Source organism: Xyrauchen texanus, chromosome 20 (genome assembly GCF_025860055.1).
Source record: "Xyrauchen texanus isolate HMW12.3.18 chromosome 20, RBS_HiC_50CHRs, whole genome shotgun sequence".
NCBI lineage: Eukaryota > Metazoa > Chordata > Actinopteri > Cypriniformes > Catostomidae > Xyrauchen > Xyrauchen texanus.
The window spans coordinates 14767997-14789282 of NC_068295.1; the positions used below are offsets into that span (position 1 = coordinate 14767997).

The window sequence follows — 21286 nt, forward strand, 5'->3', positions numbered from 1 at the left end:
AACTCAGAGAACTTATTACGAGCAACAAAACTGGCTGGAGTCACTATGAGAGCATTCTGTCACCCTTCTCTGAATAATAGCAAAGGAGTGATCCGCACCAGAGAACTGCAAGACATGGATGAAGCTGACATAACCTCAGAACTGAATCATCTAGGTGTGATTGATGTCAAAAGAATAAATATCAAAAAAGATGGACAAATAATTCCAACAGGAACATACATTCTGACTTTTCACAGACCTCTCCCGCCAGAGAGAATTCAAATAGGATACCTAAGTGTCACTGTAGATATCTACATACCAAACCCGTTGAGATGTTTTAAATGTCAGAAATTTGGTCATGGTTCTGCTGGATGCAAAAATAAGGATGACCATGAAACAAACTGTACTAATTCCGCTAAATGTAAAAACTGTCTTGGTGACCATGCAGCCTCATCAAAGAAATGCCCTGCTTGGATTAAAGAGAAGGAAATACAAAAAATTAAACATACAAAGAAGGTGAGCTATCCTGAAGCCCGAAAACTTGTTGAAAGTCTCCCTGCCTTCACGCTGAATAGATCCTACTCTGCTGTGGTCAAACCAAATATACGAGAAATTAGTACTCAGACGGAACTGACTTGGATTTCTACAGACAAACCTCAAGTTATTAGTAGTAATAAGAATTCATCTCCACAAAAAGCAAGAATGTATGTATCCAAACTAATCCGACTCAAGATACCCAGTTGGAACAAAGAGAACCCAGAGAGAAAAAGAAATCTCAAAATTCAGTAACTCGACTACCAAACCAAGATAAAAACAGAACTTCAAAACATGACAACCCAAAAGATGTCGAAATGTCAGAAACTATGACTAGTCAAGTCGTAGTCTCTCCCCTAAGTGTAAGAATAAAGGACTTGTACCTATCCTTCCCACTTGAAGATGAGTGATCTTTTAGTCCAGTGGAATTGTCGGGGTTTAAAAGCTAATTTTGCAGAGCTGCAACGTTTAACTTCTGTTTTGAACCCCCTTGCCTATTGTATTCAAGAGACTCACTTATCTCCAAATGATCCCCTGACTGTTAAAAATTTTAGACTGTTTAATGTTTATGGACCAAACGCACAAAGACCTTCTGGTGGGTCTGCCATTTTGGTTAAAAAGGATATTATTCACAGTCACATTGTACTGGATACCCAAATACAGGCAGTAGCAGTACGTATCACCTTTCATAGAGTCATTACATTATGCTCTATCTACATACCTCCCAGCGAAGTTATTACATTGAAAGAATTGGACAAACTTGTAGCACAATTGCCGACTCCATTTATACTTATGGGTGATTTTAATAGCCATAATCCTTTATGGGGAGAAGATCGATGTGATGCTAAAGGAAAGAGAATGGAGGATTTTATACATAATAATGACTTGTTTACTAAATGATGGAACCAAAACCTACCTTCATCCAGGTCATGGCATGTATTCTGCAATTGATTGTGCTGAAATCTTTTTAGATTGTACATGGCGGGTCTGGGACGATTTATGTGGGAGTGACCACTTTCCACTTATTACCTCATTTCCTCAATCGGATGTCCAGCAAAGACCTTCAAGATGGCAACTTAAAAAAGCAAATTGGCCTTCTTTCGAAATGATGTGTTATGAAAAATGTATTTCAGCAACTCAAGACAATCAGGACTCTATAGAAACTTTTACTGAACAGTTAATTGATATTGCAAATGAAACAATTCCAAAGACATCCTCTAAATCGCACTGTAAAGCTAACCCCTGGTTTAACGAGCAGTGTAAAAAAGCTATCGGGGCACGGAAAAAGGCGGAAAGACTTTTTAATAAACAGCCTTCAACGGCTAATTTTATATCCTTTAAAATTTGTAAAGCTCAAGCTCGCAGAATTTTAAATGAAGCAAAAAAGCAAAGCTGGAGACAATTTGTATCAAGTTTAACATGCTATACTCCCATGAAGAGGATCTGGAACATGATTCGCAAAATGAAGGGCATTGGAAATAGATTTTAATATCCAACATATTAAAAAACTAGATATTCTCCAGACAAAGGAAATGGATATTGCAAATACATTAGCAGAATCTTTTGAAAAGAATTCGTCCATAGAAAACTGCCTCCCTGAGTTCCAGTCAATTCGAATACAGCAGGAAAGGGAAAAATTGAACTTCTGTTCTGATAACAAAGAAGTACATAATCAACCCTTCAAGATGGATGAATTAATACACTCTTTAAAATGTTCCCATGACACTGCTGTAGGGCCAGACCAAATTCACTATCAATTCTTAAAGCACTTACCCTAAAGCATATTATCTCTTCTTTTAGATAATTTAAACTCTGTCTGGTCTTCTGGACAAATACCACCCTCCTGGAAAGAAGCAACCGTAATTCCTATACCTAAACCAGGAAAAGACCATTCAGATCCAAATAACTATCGACCAATCGCTCTTACCAGTTGCCTCTGTAAAACGATGGAAAGAATGGTAAATAATCGACTCGTTTGGACTCTGGAGTCGAAGAAACAAATAAGTGACTATCAATGTGGCTTTAGACGTGGAAAGTGCACCTTGGATCAATTAATCCGACTGGAAACTTATATTAGAGATGGTTTCATTAGAAAAGAACATGTTATTGCCGTCTTTTTTACTTGGAAAAAGCATATGATACAACATGGAGATATGGGATTTTGAAAGATCTTTACCACATGGGTTTTAGAGGACGATTACCCATTTTTATTTCCAATTTTTTGGCTAGCAGATATTTTAAAGTCCAAGTAGGAAACACTTTGTCGGATATGCACAAACAAGAAATTGGAGTTCCTCAGGGAAGCATTCTTTCTGTCACTCTCTTCAGTATTAAAATAAACAGCATTGAGAGCATCATTGGATCTAATATATTCTGCAGCCTATATGTGGACGATCTCTGCATCTGCTATAGAGGGAAGAACATGAGTACAATTGAAAGACAACTGCAGTTATGTATTCACAAAATATATCAGTGGTCAGTTGAAAATGGATTCGAATTCTCTAAATCAAAAACAGTCTGTACCCACTTCTGTATCCAGCGATCCCTTCATCTTGACCCAGAACTCTTCATTAATAGAGAACTGATTAGTGTCGTTAAAGAAATTAAGTTCTTAGGACTTCTTTTTGACAACAAAATGACTTTCATTCCCCATTTGAAAGCACTAAAAAACAGGTGTCTTAAAGCTATGAATATAATGAAAGTACTGGCAAAAACAAAATGGGGAGCAGATTACATGGTTCTTTTGAGACTCTATAGAACACTAATTCGTTCCCGGCTGGACTATGGAAGCATAATTTATGACTCTGCCAGAGAATCATATAAGCAGATGTTGGACTCAGTACATCATCAGGGCTTACGACTCGCCTTGGGAGCATTTAGAACTTCGCCGATGCAAAGCTTGTACATCGAAGCCAATGAACCTTCACTTCAAAACAGACGATTGAAGCTCTCACTCCAATATGCTATCAAAATAAAGGCAAATAAAACCAACCCCGCTTATTCTTCAATCTTCAACCCACAATTTACTCCTTTGTATGAGAGCAAACCTAAAAGTATCAGATCCTTTGGTATTCGTATTAAACCTCATTTGGAGAACTTGAATATAAATTTGAGCATTTTAAACCAAATACAATTCAATTCTATATCTCCCTGGAAATTAAAGAAGCCTAATATCAATTTGGACTTGACTCATCAGAAGAAAGGGGTGACCCATCCAAATGTATATAGACAGCAATATTTGGATATAAGAAACCAATTCCCCTACCATGTACCTATATTCACAGATGGCTCGAAGATGGAAAACAGTGTAACGGCAGCAATGGTGACTGGAAATCAACACTATGGAATTCGTATTCCAAAACAGTGCTCAATTTTCTCTGCTGAGGCACGTGCTTTACTTTTAGCTCTGGAGCACATTGAAAATTCTCTGCAAAAATTTTCTATAATTTTCACTGACTCTAAATCCTGCCTTCAAGCAATGGACACTTTAAAAATTGATCATCCTCTAGTGGACTGCATCTTAACCAAAGTGGATTATCTACTAAATCAGTTCTTCAGCATTATTTTTTGCTGGGTTCCAGGACATGTTGGTCTTTCAGGAAATGAACAAGCTGATGCAGCTGCTAAGGAAGCTCTTAATCAGGAAGTTAACGATTGTCAAATCCCTCCCTCAGATATCAGACCGATTATTAACCGATACATTTTAATTAAGTGGCAAGAAGAGTGGAATTTGTGCAAGAACAATAAGTTGTATGTAATTCATCCGGAAATTTCAAACAGACTTTTTATCAATTTTAAAACTAGATTTGATCAAGTGGTCTACACCAGATGCCGTATAGGTCACACAAATCTGACCCATGCCTTTTTGCTTAAAGGTGAAGACCCAACCCTATGTGTGTTCTGTAATATTCCCTTATCTGTCAAACATATTTTACTAGATTGTCCTGGTCTTAACGCAAGTAGAATGCTCTTTTATGAGGTTACCTCGTTAAAAGACTTATTTAATGAGATTGTGCCTGAAAAGGTTTTGGATTTCTTGTCATATGCTAATCTTAAAAAACGTATTGTATAATATGACTTGCTATCTATATTTGTTTTGTTTTTATTGTATTTATATGATATCTGTATTTTTGTAATTGAATTCTTGCCATGAAAATAGCTTTGATTGCTGACATGGCATTAAACAAAACATACTACTACTACTACCTTGCATAGTAATTGTTCTTAGTTCATGGTTATTAAGGATGAGGCCATGACACGCAATGCGTCCTAGTGATTAAGTAACAGCAACATACTGTTGACTTTAAATGAACTCCTGGTCTTTGGAAAAGGGAAAGCGTTTTTACCTTTTTACAAAAAACTATTTCATGCTGTCTGTGACCCAAGTCTATTCTGATGGGGTCGTGAACAGCAGGAAAAACAATGATTAATGAAAATAATAAAATGCAATCAAGCTTATAATCATGCACCAGCTGAGATACACTGTACTGTAATACTTCAGTTAAACCAACACACAATCTCTAAAGAACTGCACACAGCTTGACACGTAACCAAGAATGCTTGTTTCTTACTCTGGTTTATCTGCTGCAGCAACTGGCGGATGATTCACTGGTGCGTGTTGAGCTGCAGATGGCTCTGGACAGTAAAGACAGTGACATTGAGCAACTGCGCAGTCTGCTGAACTCTCTCAATGTCCAGTCACTCGACTCAGCCAGTATGAGCAGTGGTCCAGACATAGACACTGACGAGTCACTATCAGGTACCGTGTTTCATTCTTGTCCAAACCTGATTTGTTTCAGAATTGTTGAGGGTAATCTTTTCCACACTAGTCACCAATACTATTTGAATTCTTTTGCTCCTTTTCCTTTAATCACAGTCCTTTTTATTCACCTTTCTCTTTTGTTTCTCTATATACTTCCATGTCACCCTCCTTTTTCCTTGCTTAGCTTTGGTCAAGTTCTCAATGCTACACTTGACCTTTCACCCTTCACCTCACTGCAGAGCCTGACAATACAGGTGACCTGCATGGAGTTCCGTGTATTACATTTTCACCTCTTTTGACTGCAGGCTTTTCTCATGAGCTGGTGTATTTGTATAAAGCTTGTCTGTTTTATAATGCATTTCTTCTTCTGTGTTGTGTCCTCTTGTACAGAGACAAGGCTGGAGGGTTGGCTGTCTTTACCAGTGAGGAACAACACCAAACGTTTCGGATGGGAAAGAAAGGTATGCTTTAGATTAGCATTTTGCATTTATAGTATTTGCAGAAACTTTCTTTCCAAAGAAACAATAAAGATGCTGCAATAAAGTGCATTTTGTTATAATGACAATAAAGTAGTTCACTAAATATATTGTGATGACACACTATTAATAACATTCTAGATCATAAAAAGCAGAACTAAACCTCAAGTGGATTTGCAAGCACTAGTGCCATTAGAGTTGCAAAGCTGCACACATTTACATTTATTAAATGGTTAGTTCACCAAAAATGAAAATCCTCTCATCATTTACTCCAGGGTTCCTCAAATTATTTGCGAACCCCTGCCCCACCACCACTAACACAACAAATATGATATTATTTACTAGAAGTATAAAAATACGTTTAAATACATATGATATAAAGCTTATAGAATGGTTGGGCACTGCTGTCCTTTTGTGTCAGGCTTCTGTGTGCAAAGTATTTCAATTAATGTACATTTACATCTAGCGATTGTACAGCAAATTACAATGGAGAAATACAACAAATCAAATGATTCATATCAAAGACAGTACAAATAAACACCATAACATGAGGTTAGGGAGACCATTGCTCAAACAGTCAAAGCTCCAACAGTACTGATTTTTTCATAAAGATTAGGATTTCCCCCTATAGTCCAAGCAAGAGTTTACACATAATTAAAGCACCATATTCATCTGAAGGTTGTGGATTGATACATTTGTTTTTATTTGTTACTATAGTATCACATTATTGTTGATAATTAAATAACAGTAATGATAAAATAACACAATTTAGTAATTATTTAATGTTTCAAATTATGTCATTGTTAAATTTCACTATTTGCTTTTCGGCAAATAAAAAGAAGAATTGGAGAATAAAAACGGTTTATAAGTAGGCCTATTCATACATCTCTCCCTTTCGGCAGCGGATGGGATGCAATATATATTCACATAAATGACAGTTATACTGAAGTGGAAAATGATATATAAATAAAATGAAAAAATGAACACTGTGTGAGGAAATGTATGATTACATTTGACGTGAAGCTGGATCGTCAATTGTCATATTATATTGACTTATAATATGCCAGTAGCATACTTTAGCAAAATTATGCAAAATAATTATAAGTATATAATTTCAGAAACAGGGATTTTGCTAATCCAGTGCTAGCTCTCTGGCTATTCGAAAAGGACCCCCAGGGGTCTGCGGACCCCAGTTTGAGAAACGCTAATTTACTCACCCTCATGCTAGCACAGTTGTGTATTAATTCTGCAAAATACAAATTAAGATTTTTAGAAGAATATCTCTGTAGGTCCATATAATGCAAGTAAATGGTGATCAGGCCTTTTGAATCTCCAAAAAGGAGATAATCCATCAGTCTCCAGTGGTTTATCAATGTCCTCTGAAGCAAACCAGTTGGTTTTGGGTGAGAATAGACCAAGATATAACCAATTTTTCACTGTACATCTTGACAGCAGTCTCCTTGGCGATCATGATTTCAAGCTCAATTACACTTCCTAAAGCACCATCTAGCACTCTGCACATGCATCAATCTCTAGGAAGTGTAATAAAGCTTGAAATCATGATCATGCCTAAAGACTGCAATGGCAAAATGTACAGTGAAAAATGTGTTATGTTTTTTGTTGTTGTTTTGTTTCTGTTCTCACCCAAATCCAACTGGATTGCTTCAGAAGACATTATTTAAACCACTAGAGTCATATGAATTACTTTTATGCTGACTTTATCTCCTTTTTGGAGCTTGAAAGGCCAGCATTCACACCATACAGAGCTGAGATATACTGAGAAAATCTCTGTTCAGCGGAAGAAAGAAACTCTTACAAGTCTTAAATTGCATAAGGGTGAGTAAATGATGAGAGAATTTTTATTTTTGGGTGAACTATCTTTTTACTATCAGATGATTTTATCCAAAGTGACTTACAAATGAGGAATACAGCAAAAGCAATTAATTCTAAGGAGGCAATAACATGAGAAGTGCTGCAATACAAAGTTTAAAATTGCTCTGAGAAGTACAAGTGGGGAGAAAGGTGAGAGACAGTTGTGAAAGAATTGAGTGAGAATTATTTTTTTAATAAACTTTTTTAGGAAGAAGAAGATCATGCATTAGTAGGATTGAGTCAAGTGCTCATGAAAGAAATTGACCTTTTAGATGTTTCTTGAAAATAGTTAAGGAATCAGCTGCTCGAGTGAAGTTCAAAAAGTAATTCCACCAGCGAGGAATGGTAGAAGTGAAAATCAGAGAAAGGTTTTCGACTCTGTGAGATGGCACCATGAGGTGCCGTTCAACCACCAATCGCAAGCTTTTGGAGGGCACATAGACTTGAAGTGGCTAGTCTGTGAGTAGCAATGCCTTGAACTTGACACAAGCAACCAGTGTCAGCCAGTGCAGTTTGATGAAGAGAGGCATGGCATTCACTATTAGGCTTGTTGAAATCCAAACGCGCCTGCTGCCTTCTGGATTCATTGCAGAGGTTTGACTGTATGTGCAGGAAGTCCTGCCAGAAGAGCATTACAGTAGAGCTTGGACAAAAATGTGCGTAGCATCCTCAGATAGGAAGGGTCTAATCTTTCATAATGCTGCACATTGCAACTCTGCATGATCTTTGCGATGTGGTTATTGAAGTTCAACTGATCACCAAACACAACCCCAATATTTCTGGTTGTCCTGTATGTTGATCGTTGGCGAGTCTAGCTGAATAGTGAAGTTATATTGTTATATTGGGCTCACTGGAACAATAAGAAGTTCGGGCTTTGCTACGTTAAGTTGAAGGTGTTTTTTTTTTTTTCCAATCAAGCATGATATGTCTACCAGACTGGCTAGGATCCATACAGATACCATAGGATCATCAGGCTGGAATGAAAGGTTGAGTTGTGTGTCACCTGAATGACAGATCCCAGTGATGTCATGTATATGGAGAAGAGGAGGGGCCCAAGCACTGAACCCTGAGGTACCCCGGTAGTTGGTCTGAGTGACTTGGACACCTCTCCCCTCCAAGTCCTGAAGGACCTTCCTGTGACTTTAAGACTGTGATGCCCATTGTTGAGAGGATGGAAAGGAGTATCTGGTGGTTAACCTAAGCAGCAGACAGATCCAGCAGAATAAGAACAGACGATTTGGACGCTGCTCTTGCCAGCCAAAGAGCTTCGATGACTGAAAGCAAGGCAGAATCAATTCAGTGTCTGCTTTTGAAGCCAGACAGGTTGGCATCTAGCAGGTTGTTATGGGAGAGAGAAGAGCAGACCTGGTTGAACATGACTCTTTCAAGTGTTTTTGCATGAAGGGTAGGAGAGAGACTGGTCTGTAATTTTCTGAGAGTGCAGGGTTTAATGTGGTTTTCTTAAGCAATTGGGTTACCTGAGCATGCTTAAATGTAGTGGGAACGGTACCAGTGAGGTGAGAAGCGTTATTATGTGTGAGCAAATGTAGGATAGGAGTAATAATGGCCTGGAGGTGATGGGAGTGAAGAGGATAGATGAGACAGATGGTAGGGTGGCTGGGGAGGAGAAGTTTAGATGTCTCAGCCTCAGAGAGGGGAGAAAAAGACAGGAGTGGGTTGAGTGTTGGTGATGGGTGTCTATGGGTTTGTGATGTGTAAAATTGACTGCTGCTGATTGATTTTTTTTCTGTGACAAACTTTTTACACCTGCCTATCTTACTTTTAAGAAATCAAAGTGTTGCTTCTTTTCTCCCCACTAGTATGTTGTGGTGAGCAGCAAGAAGATTCTTTTCTACAACAGCGAGCAGGACAAAGAGCATTCCAATCCTTACATGGTTTTGGACATAGAGTGAGTAATTTTCACACTTAAAGCCCATTTCTTGAACATTTATGCAATATATTAAATTTTGTCCCCATTAAAATAGAAATTGCCCTTCATCATGGATGCTTTTTGTTGTCAAAGTTCTAGGCCAGGTTTTCTCTTTTATGTTGTTTTATCTTTTAGATTTATATTTTTCTCCCTTTCTCCATTTTGTTCACAGTAAGCTTTTCCATGTTCGTTCAGTAACGCAGACAGACGTTTATCGTGCTGATGCCAAAGAGATCCCCAGAATATTCCAGGTACAGTCAACGACCCATTTTTTTAACCAATAATTGACTTCTCTGCCTGTGGTGGCTTGTGGTAGCACACTGGCAACTTCGCAATTTGGTAGAGCATTGAATTCATTAGGATAGCATCTGTAATCAAAGGTCTATTCTCTCATCATCTATTCCCCCAGATCTTGTATGCTAATGAGGGTGAGAGCAAGAAGGAACAAGAACTGGAGCCTCTCCCTGGGGACAAGTCCAGCTACATTTGCCATAAGGGTCATGAGTTCATCCCTACCCTCTACCACTTCCCCACTAACTGTGAAGCCTGCACCAAACCCCTGTGGAACATGTTCAAACCACCTCCAGCTCTAGAGTGCAGACGATGCCACATCAAGTGCCACAAAGACCACATGGACAAGAAAGAAGAGGTCATTGCTCCTTGCAGAGGTAAGAATAGGGGATCTTTTCTTACCTACTGTACTACCTTACCTAATTAATTAGCAAATTAAATACAATTTGATTGGGTTAACATACATTAGTAAGAGACCATTATATCAGCCAATATATAGTTAATTATTTTATAGCCATTTTGAGAATATCTGCAATGCTGATAACTATGTCTGCTTGCCTTATTAAACAAAACACTTTATATTATGCAACACTTAAGTTAAAAATTGAAGTAAAATTAATATTATAAAACAGCAGTTATGATTGGATGAAGCCATTTTGAAAAAGTACATCAGTTTAACTCTATATTAATGTGTTTCACGGTACATATCTTCATACCACCAAGCCCTAATTTGGACTTTGCTCTTCTTGCTTTATCCCCAGTGAACTACGACATATCCACGGCTAAAAATCTGCTGCTGTTAGCCATGTCTCAGGAGGAACAGCAGAAGTGGGTTAGTCGACTAATGAAAAAGATCCCCAAAAAACCTTCAGCACCTGAAGCCCCTCACCGCTCCTCTCCCAGAATTCCTACTAAAGCACAAGCCAGTCAATCCATGAGGAGACCCAACCGACAGATGCCCCCCAGCAAACCTAGGTGAGGATTAAGTATTCTTCTCGTTGCCTTTGTCTATCTCTTTTAATGTGGCAATTCAATTATATTGTTCAGAGGTTAAAGGTTAACATAAAGGGCATTATATTTTACAGCTGGGACCAGATCCACTAAATTTCTTGATGGGATAGTTCACCCAAAAATGTAAATACATTTTTTTAAACCAGTATGACATTCTTCTGTGGAACACAAAAGGATAGAGTGAAGTTTAGCTGAATGTTCATGCTGCTCTTTTTCATGCAACAAAATCAGACAGATACCAGGGGCTGTCAAAATCCCCCAGAAAAACTAGTACACTAGGTTTGTCTTCAGTAACATCAAATGACATGATGTGTCTTGCCCTATTGTGACACCCATTTTTGAATACATGCAAGTGTAAATGATATGGCAATGTCAAGATTTCCGTTAATAATGACTTAAATTGCTGTCTTTTCCTCACATAAACCTAATTGTAGTAGTATTTTGATTCCCAAACAATTGATTCTTATCATTTTTATCTATACACCACGAAATATACGGCGCTTCCGGTACAGTATGATTCCCAAACAAATGACTTTTATGAGCCGGTTCTTTTTAGTGAGTCAAAAACACATGCATCAGTCAGAGTGGTTACTGAATTTTTCTTATACTGATGTGCAAGTTATGACTGGCCAACTTGAAATGAAAAAGAACTGTTGAAGTCTCGCAAGCTTGAAGTACAACATTAGACTACATAACAGAACTGTCTGTGGAACTGTTACTGTTATGTAATTTTGTATTTCAGACCTGCTGTGTTACTGACTGCTTGTTTATATGACAATGTGTAGTTGAAGATACACAAGTTTTGTGGAATAAGTGGAATTTTATAAATGCATGAATTAATTTTGCTTGGGAAAAAGCAGATTGGACCTTTTGCTAAATATCTCCTTTTTGTGTTTCACGGAAGTATGAATGTCATAGGTGTTTGGAACAACATGATTGACTAAATTATAACAATTTCATTTTTGGGTAAACTATTCTTTAAACAAAGTCTGATTCCAACATACACACTATTGTTAATAGCACACACTATTGTTTCTACACCAAAAGCTGTCAAGACATTAAGTGTATTTGGCACTGGTTACAGACTAGAGTACTACTCTATATGATACACAGGTTTGTGCACAACGTAAAGGAACCTACTGCATGTGCGGAGAAATCTGGCTTCATCTACCACAAGGGTCATGAGTTTATCCCTTTATTCTATCACTTCCCTGCCAACTGTGAGGCCTGTACCAAACCTCTGTGGAACATGTTCAAACCACCTCTGGCTCTGGAATGTCAGAGATGCCAAATCAAATTGCACAAAAAGCACATGGACAAGAAAGAGGAAGGTCTCAGACCCTGTGCTCCTGACCAATTCAACCCCCAGTTCACCACGGGCTGAGAGACAGAACATAGCTAACATGGAAATCGGATGGAGAATGCATTGCATTTCAGTGCCAAAATGTCAAGAGCATTAAAGGTTCAAAATGCAGTGCTTGAATAGCAGAATAACTCATTTGGTCATTGCAAATGTTGGCTAACCAGCTTGAACAGTCTTGCGCTGGTGTGAATACTCTGTTTTTGTCGACTGGGGAACCAAGACCATGGCTTGGGCACTAACAAAGCACTTTCCTTTTAGTGTTAATGTTTTTGTTTGACTAGTAGCGCTTAATTTAAAGGTATGCATCATTCGATCTGGGTTAATTAAAACTTAGAGCTGTTTATTTTAGCAGATAAAGTCTTTCTGTAATAATTTTTTGCTCCAGTCTCAATAAGATGCATACAAATGTAGAGCCTTTAAAAGCAGCATATTTAACGAACCGCTTGGTCACAACTGAGGGGGCTTCAGCAGACATGGATGTGGCCCAATACTTCTTTTAAGGTTAAATGTTGTTCTATAGCGACTACCTCTAAGCTGCTTAGGTGTATCTTTACTTTGGTGAACTACCTCCAGACTGTGCCACTAGACAATCTATAGGGAGACTGGTGAAAGCTTGGCTTAATGCTCTCTACTTCACCTGCAGGCCTCTGGATTTGGAGCTTCAGGACTGGCACTGGGCTCTGGATGACGTGGATGATGTAGATTATGACCATACATTTAATTTCTGAGAAGCATGTGTAGGGTTAAATCAGAATAACCAATCACAATGGTGCTCTGTTCCAAATACCAGTGTGCTGCTTACATAGGCAGCATTTGTAGGCAACGTGGCCTTCTGACATAAAAAATATCCATTCAAGATGGTGGATGAAGCAAGAAAAAACTTGATTAGACTTAAAAATAATTTATCATAATTGTTCAAAAAAAAAAAGTTCAATCTAATTAAAAATTGACAACAAATTTGTGTAAGAAACGTATATTTGTTTTTTAGAGTAGCTTAGCAACATGCTAACGGCAAACTATTAAAATGTATTATGTGTAAAATCTCCCACACACTTCGCATGAGGGAGTGCTATTTGTACAATTTAGAGTTGCTGCCTATGTAGGCAGTAGACAGCTCACTAGTTTTTGGAGCAGAGCCAGGAAGTGGTAGCTTATTGTTGAGTGCAGTGGGATTTGGAAGCTGTTAAAGCAAACATAAGCATGCGCGTGTTTTGATTCTGTTTGTGTGAAGAATTTGGCCAAGATGGGAAATAGATAATTTGCAGTAACCCATCAGAAGTTTCTGTACCAATTCCTCAAATCGGAAACATCCTCTCCACCCTCCAGGCCCACAGGTGCACTCTTGAATTCAGAGCACAATAGTTCATCCAATCAGAATGTGCCCATATTTCTCATTTGCTACCAAAGGAGAGGAGGTTTGCATAGAGAATTGGTGCTTGGCCTGCTTGTGTTTCTTGTTTGACCTTTGACCCTCTTGCCCTAGTCCCCCCCAGATTGCACACTCTAAAGATGAGGCAAGAAGACTCCAGCAAAAGCATTCTGAACAAATAAGTGTGTCTGAATGTGTTTATTACAATTTCCTTGCCGTGTTTTATGAGCTGTTTGTCAAGAAGACATTTCAACTGTACTGGAAAAAGATACCGAATGAGAGTATGTTTATAAAAACAGTATTTATATTTTTTATTTGTAGGACTTTATTGTTAACTTTTGCAATAAAGTTGTGCGGCCCTGTTGTTGTGTGATTTTGCAGGTGTATTAATCTGCTTCTCTTGCGCATGATGGCATGCATGCTGTGATTTGTTTGTATTACGGAAGGATTTTTCTTTCCTCTGGGGTTGTTAAAATATAGTGAAACTAACTCTCTCTCTTTCTTTCTCGATTTCTCCCTCCTTCTCTAGTTAACCTTATTTTGGGAATCTGGTGCTGCTACATGGTGATTTGGGGTTCTTCCTGTCACACCAACAAAAGATCTTTTGTCGTAACTTTTCGCACATTTTGGCAAATCCAAAAAAGTGAGAGATGCACAAATGTTATGAAGGTTTTGCTGTCGAATGGCATTTATTCTTTGGGCAAATGGTTGTTTCTACTCAAGGGCACAGCAAATTTACACAGAACAGAAAGATCGGCATCAAACCAAACATCTTATTCATTCAAGGCCAGAGTTGACCTGAACCCAGCTTGAACAAGTCTGCTGGACTGTCTTAGGGATCAGCCAGAGAATGTGGACAACAGCTGCACCCCATCTGATCGGACTGTAGTGTCTTTTTTGATTGACTTCGATGGCTGAATGTAGAATGTAGTGTGACACCACATAAACGGCTAGAAACACCACTACATACGTTTTTCATTCCTTCATTAATGCAATGAAATTTGTTTTTCCTATTATAGATTTCAACCGTATCTTTTTATTTTATCTTTGTTTACCCCATTATGTGATCAAAGCTTGATTTATCTATTGTTTACCCTCTCTCTTTGAAAATGAATGCATCCCATACCACTCTCTTGAACACCTGTTGCTTCTTACATAATGATTTGAAGATATATCTGAGAAGGGAACTGTATGAACTGAACATGATTTGACATGATTTTAACAGCAATCTAGATTTGAGCTGTTTATATGGTCATTTTAGTCAAAAATTGTGAATTTGATTTTGTTAGGCATGGTTGACGCCAGATCAGTGCTGTCCCAATTTTAAAACGATTTCATATAGCCATTTAAAATGTGTGAGCTCATTATTGAGCTCATCTGCTTTTACAAGGTGAGATTTTTGAGTCTCCCAGAAAGTCATTCAACTCACGAGTACATAACTGAAATATTCGTAAGACAGGAATGTTTGAAAAACTACATGCATGCATAAATTCACTAGAGAAGTATTTAAAATAATTTTTGTGATTTGAAGTGGGTTAAATTTGTTTTTGTGCCGTGTGTGTGTGTATTCTCACCCTAGCAAACGATGTGTATCTGTGGGTGTGCTGTGAATGCATATTCGTGTTCTTTTACACTTTTTATATATATATATATATATATAAATATAAATATGGCGTATATTTGACCTGCCATCTTACCAGTCGATTTGCTATTTAAACAGGTATGGGCACTTTTTTTTTATTTTAAAGCGCTGCCTCCAGATTTGCATGTTTTATTTTGATGTTCTGTTTGACCATAAAATGAAAAGCATATGTAGCCGTGTTGTTTGGAGACCCTGTATAACATTTGCTTATTTTTGTAAACAAAAGTAGTCAGAAGTATATAGCTGTGAATGTAGTAAAGGAAGTAAAGTTTTAATATAAACCGTACTCTCTGTCTGCTTTAATTATAGGAATAATATATATGCCTGTTTTTTATGTATATTGACTATGTACTAATGATATGGTTATTGCACAAAAATGTTGAAACATATACACAGGTTAAATGAATACTCAGGGTTAAATAATCAGGCATGACACATACTACCAACCATGCAAGAGGAATGTTTATTGATTCACAAGTTTATAAAATGCTAAATATGGAAGATATATTAAAGTATTTACAAAGTATGGTTGTGCTAAAAGTGTGGAGATCAGAGGAGTTATACGTATATATTTTTGGTTTGTTGTTTTTGCATTAATATAAAATGAGTATCACAACTCGAGTATATGTGAAATGTGTCCAGTTAAAAAAAAAAAAAAAAAAAAAGAAAAGGGAAACCGGGAGAATTTACATTAAAGAAAAAAAGGACTTACTGGTAAATATTCTGCTTCTCCCCAACACCCATCATATTGATTCTGAACATATGGATTACTTTAATTCTGCCTTTATGTGCTTTTTGGTACCCAATCACTAGCATTGTTTGGACCTACCATGCTGAGATATTCTTCTAAATATGTGTTCAGCAGAAGAAAGTCAGTCATACACATCTGGGATGGCATGAGGGTGAGTAAATAAGAAAATTATAATTTTTGGGTGAAATATCCCTTTAAGGAATATAGGAACATGTATTCTAAATTCAATATACTGGTACTGATTGATCACCAGCAACAGGAAATACGGAGGCAAACTGAACCCTCCCTGGAATGATTAGGAAGTGTGAATTAGGGAATGACACGGCTTACTAATAATCAGTATCTCTAGGAATGTATTGTTTCATAACACTGTTTGGTCAGAAAGAGGTTTCATAATTCTGATTGGTAAATAAAAAAAGCACTTTTTGCATCTAATATTTTGTGGCCACATTCTGCACCGCATAATTACAACACATTGCCATTTTTGATAAATAATTAAGATTGTGATAGTACGTTATAATAGTTACATTCAATTTAATTACTATATCATGTTTATGCAAAAATGCCATGTTACTGACACTGAAAAACTTAGTTCAACTACAATGATAAACCCTGAGTTTAGGAGCATTATGATAATTCTTTTCTATTTTTTAAAGGAATATTTCCAGTTCAATACAAGCTAAGCTCAATCGACAGCATTTGTGGCATGATGTTGATTACCACAAAAAATTATTTTGTTTCATTCCATCTTTGAAAAAAGTGAAAACGGAGGTTACAGTGAGGCACTTACAATGGAAGTGAATGGGGCCAATTTTCGGAGGATTTCAAAGCAAAAATGTGAAGCTTGTAATTTTATAATAAAAACACATTAATTCGCATAATTTAAAACTCTTGTATTATTTGAGCTCTAAAGTAGTTTAATTCATCATTTCTACAGTCGTTTTGGGTTTGATGACATGATATCGTCATGGCAAAGATGTTGTAAAATTAGCTATAACTTTACACTGAAAAGGTTAGTAAGGGACTTTATCACACAAACAAAAATGTAACATGCATATTGTGTCTTGTGGCTATACTTTATAAATAGTGAGTATTTAAACATTTATGGATTGGCCCCATTCACTTCCATTGTAAGTGCCTTAATATAATACAGATTTCTTTTTTTTTTAAGAAAAGGAGGGGCAAGTCAAAAAAAGAAATTGTGGTAATTAATATTATGCTACAACTGAACTTACCTTGTACTGAACCCAGAATATTCCTTTAACTGTAGTATACACTTACCCAAAGTCAGTAAATCTTAAAATCCTTTACATTGTAAAATAGAAAGTGCTACATCCAAACAGCACCAGACCTGATACAGTTCAGTGTGAGTTATGTTTCCTTTCTTCGAAACCTCAAACCCCACACATGGGAAAAGGGGAACCATCACATCTAACAGGAAGTGATATACCCAAAGCGTTGGATCTTAATCCCGCTTCACAGCACGAGGTTTGTAGTGGATCACTGTCACAGTCACCCACATGTTCAGAATGCTCATGACGACAAACCGAATGAGAACTGGAGAAGAAAGAAGAGTAAGTTCATGTCCTAGTCGACCAAACCATCAGTACTTTAATTCAAAAACGTCCAATCAGGAAGCTCTGACTGACCTTGTGTGTCTCCTGTGGTGATCATGGTAGTGAAGATCCTCGCTGACAAAAACAACACAATATCAGGTTTAAGAATTCCAAGCCCAAATGCTTGTTATTTAAGTCATTTATCTTTAATTTCCCTTCATGTGTCTGTGTGTCACTTACTTAGGCATGTATATGTGGCTAGGCTCCAGGTGAGAGTGCTGACCTGTCCAGAATTCTTTGAACGCCACATACACTGAAGCTGTGCCAGTTTGCTGCCTGCACTAATGAATGTGCACAGACTCTGAGAGCATCAAAAACAGAATAACCTGTAAATAAATTAATACACTAATCCAAGAACATATAGAAGCAGTAGTAGAGTTTCTCACCATTGCCAGATCAATCACCCATTTCTGTACTGTCAGCAGCTGCCATCCACCAACAAACCTGATACTTGTAGTTAAGGATAAAGGAAATGATCATATAGGCTGCGTTACATATTGTTGTAGATTAAATTAAATTAAATTGGGACAGTCCCCACCAATTTTGTTTTATATTGGTTGTTGTGTTTGTGAGAGAAAGGGGTGCAAGGATACACTGCGGCGTAAATGAGGCTGTGCTTCATGTTCTTGTTGTAATACAGAATCAAAAGGAGCACAACGACATCTGTGGGAACAGAGATGAACACTCAAACTCAAGCCTCATCATGTGAAAAAACAACATGCTGCTCCCTCAGAAGCTCCTCTGTAAACCAAACTCACCTTGTGCTATGAGGATCGGATACTCCAGGTATGTGAGAGGTGGATAATCATAGTACATCTGATAGGACATGAACACTATAAACCTGCACACACAGAGAGGGAGAATAATAGGTACAGAGTTTGAAACAAAAGGAAAAGATTTCCATAGGTTTTGCTTTGGCCGTAACATTCCAAACTTGTTGCCAATACTTAGCATACCTTAAATATGATAATAATGCTGCATGCTATAATGTTATGCATTTGACAAATAAACTTTGATTTGATTTAATACATTGTGAAAATTACACTAGAATATATTCAAAACATTTACTTATAAGCAAACATCAGAACCTATCAACCCACATACATTGAGCACATCATGTTGCACTGGCAAATTCATGTAGGGGAATATCTGTGACAGTCTGATGGTACTGGGTTTAGATATTATAGACTAAAAAGCTATCAAGACATTTAATATTTGTGAGTTTTATATACATACATAGTGTTCCTAAGAAAGTACTCTGTGAGTCTAAGGTCCTAATGACGTTCCCGGCGTGGTCTTCTGCTATGTTAGCCCATCCGCCTCAACGTGTTGTGCATTCTGAGATGTTATTCTGCTCTCTATAATTGTACAGAGTGGTTATCTGAGTTTCTGTAGCCTTTCAGTCAGCTCGAACCAGTCTGAACATTCTCCGTTGAACTCTCTCATCAACAAGGTGTTTCCGTCTGCAGGACTGCCGCTCACTGGATATATATATATATATATATATATATATATATATATGTATATTTTTTTTGTTTTTTTTTGCACCATTCTGAATCAACTCTTGAGACACTTGCATGTTAAAATCCCAGGAGATCAGCAGTTACAGAAATACTCAAACCAGCCCGTCTGGCACCAACAATCATGCCACTGTCAAAATAGCTGAGATCACATTTTCCCCATTATTAGCTGAGATCACATTTTCCCCATTCTGATGGTTGAATTATTGGTTGAATGGTTGAATAATTAATTATCATTAACTGAAGCTCCTGACCTGTATCTGAATACCTTTACTTATTGCACTGCTGCCACACGATTAGCTGAATAGATAATCGCATGAATAAGTACAGGTAATCAAAAATCTGGTATCTCAAAATATTAGAATAAAGAATTTAAAACACAGAAATGTCAATCTTCTGAAAAGTATGTTAATTTATGCACTCAGTACTTGGTCGGGACTCCTTTTGCACGAATTACTGCATCAATGCGGTAATTTTTTATTGCATGTGTATTCTTTATTGTGCGTATTGTTTACTGTACATTGTATATTATTATTGTGTAGTGTAATTATGTGTACATCTGATATGTAAATTGTGTTGTGTAAATATGTGGTTTAGTGTAATTAGTATATGTCTCATTACTGTCATGACTGCTATGTTGCTCGGACCTGCACACAAGAATTCACCTACTGTTGCACTTATGTACATGGTAGTGTGACAATAAAGTGATTTGATTTGAACTTGTATTCTGTGCCTCTCCACTCTTGATTTCCTTGATTTCCAAATGAAATGCAAAATTCACTTTCATCTGAAAAGAGAACTTTGCACCACTGAGCAATAATTATTTGCAGTAATTCGTGCAAAAGGAGTCCCGACCATTATTGATTGCATAAATTAACATACTTTTCAGAAGGTCGACATTTCTGTATTTTAAATTCTTTCTAATATTTTGAGATACTGGATTTTTGATTTCCATGAGCTGTAAGCATTAATCATCAAGATTACAACAAAAAAAGGCTTGAAATATTTCACTTGATGTGTAATGAATCTAGAATATATGAAAGTTCCACTTTTTTAATTAAATAAAGGGAAAAAACTTTTCCACGATATTCCATTTTTTTTAAATGCACCTGTAGGTGTGTAATAAAGTGCTCAGTGAGTGTATATTCTAAGTAGTGCACGCAACACGACAAACTAGAATGCACCCATTATAAACAATGAAGCTGTCTAAAATAGCAGCATTGTTGATTACAGTGGAAATGTTGTAGTTTTGTGCATCGCAGTGTAAATAGATGGATGCTTTTCAGTGATGTGCACACTGTCAAAGCTGTAGTTCTTTCTTACCCGGTAAGCTCCAGCAGCAGACTGTTCAAACTGACTCCAGTTGTCGCTTTGGCCCGCATCAGTACGACTATCTGCGGGAATTTCAGCACCATACATACGAACAGAGTACTGAAGTTGGCGAAATGCAACGTCATATTACCGTCCATCTCTGACAGCGTTCTCTTAACTCCTGGCCCTTTAATCTCGGTGTATACTCTGTTTTAGGGAGTTGGCACGAAGTCTCTCCAGCTGTTTCGGTCTCGGATTCTGTGGTACTTCCGCACACGACACATCAGCGCAGCGAGATTTGACCCTCTACAGCGCCCGTAGCACTCAGTGGTTTACGGGTTTAGGCGTTTGGCTGTGATCCAGCGTCACTGTGGTCTTGAGTGATGACATTTTTATAATACATCTCAACTTTAGCGCCAAAATCAGAGCATAGGATGACGTTGCATTGTTCATCATTGCATTAAATCTTAAATCTAAATACAGGATTTCCACACTTTTTTACCAATTGATTTATTGATTTATTGATTTTTCCAGTCGTTCAGATCACACACACACACACACAAAGCTCTTTGGCTGAACTTGATTCAATCATGGACAGTGGTTCCATGTGTTTGAAATTAGTTTTCTGAACTTAAAATTACTATGTAATCTCAACACAAAAAACTTTAAACCTTTGAATTGGGTAATCATAACAAATGTAGATGTGTTAATGCAACTCAAATAAATCTGTTTTAATGTACTAACTAGTAAAAGTAAATGGTAGCATGCTAAATACATACTGGTTGGAAGCACTATTTAGAGTGTTGTTAATTAAATGTACTATGGTTAGTACAACATTTGCTCAAAGAAGTGATACAAT

At 37.3% G+C, this 21286-nt stretch overlaps 2 protein-coding genes across 2 annotated transcripts in view; one reads left to right on the top strand and one right to left on the bottom strand.

Annotated features, from left to right (window-relative positions):
* The window catches only part of LOC127660553 (rho-associated protein kinase 2-like), a 64560-nt gene extending 49029 nt beyond the window's left edge, over positions 1-15531 (top strand). The window contains exons 25-32 of the mRNA XM_052150872.1: positions 5104-5272; positions 5666-5736; positions 9444-9532; positions 9726-9804; positions 9963-10221; positions 10606-10819; positions 11969-12317; positions 14117-15531. Coding sequence (XP_052006832.1) covers positions 5104-5272; positions 5666-5736; positions 9444-9532; positions 9726-9804; positions 9963-10221; positions 10606-10819; positions 11969-12239 — 1152 coding nt within the window. The 3' untranslated portion in view covers positions 12240-12317; positions 14117-15531. The remainder of the gene's footprint in view (positions 1-5103; positions 5273-5665; positions 5737-9443; positions 9533-9725; positions 9805-9962; positions 10222-10605; positions 10820-11968; positions 12318-14116) is intronic.
* A 168-nt stretch (positions 15532-15699) lies between these two features.
* LOC127660551 (solute carrier family 66 member 3-like) lies at positions 15700-20683 on the bottom strand. The gene is made up of 7 exons (XM_052150871.1): positions 20440-20683; positions 18355-18437; positions 18190-18259; positions 17983-18040; positions 17777-17897; positions 17630-17671; positions 15700-17537 (listed from the first exon to the last, which is right to left on the bottom strand). Exons 1-7 carry the CDS (start codon positions 20583-20585, stop codon positions 17446-17448), a joined length of 612 nt encoding a protein of 203 aa, XP_052006831.1. The 5' UTR covers positions 20586-20683; the 3' UTR covers positions 15700-17445.
* Between the last annotated feature and the right edge of the window lie 603 nt (positions 20684-21286).

What these genes read in the sequence shown, in the direction of transcription:
- LOC127660551 (XM_052150871.1), bottom strand. Translation starts at nt 20,585, where the DNA reads ATGGACGGTAATATGACGTTGCATTTCGCCAACTTCAGTACTCTGTTC. An exon ending in AGCCTCATTTACGCCGCAGT is followed by an intron (nt 18,041 to 18,189) that starts GTATCCTTGCAC and finishes TACAAGTATCAG; the next exon opens with GTTTGTTGGTGGATGGCAGC. An exon ending in GGGTGATTGATCTGGCAATG is followed by an intron (nt 17,898 to 17,982) that starts GTGAGAAACTCT and finishes TGATGCTCTCAG; the next exon opens with AGTCTGTGCACATTCATTAG.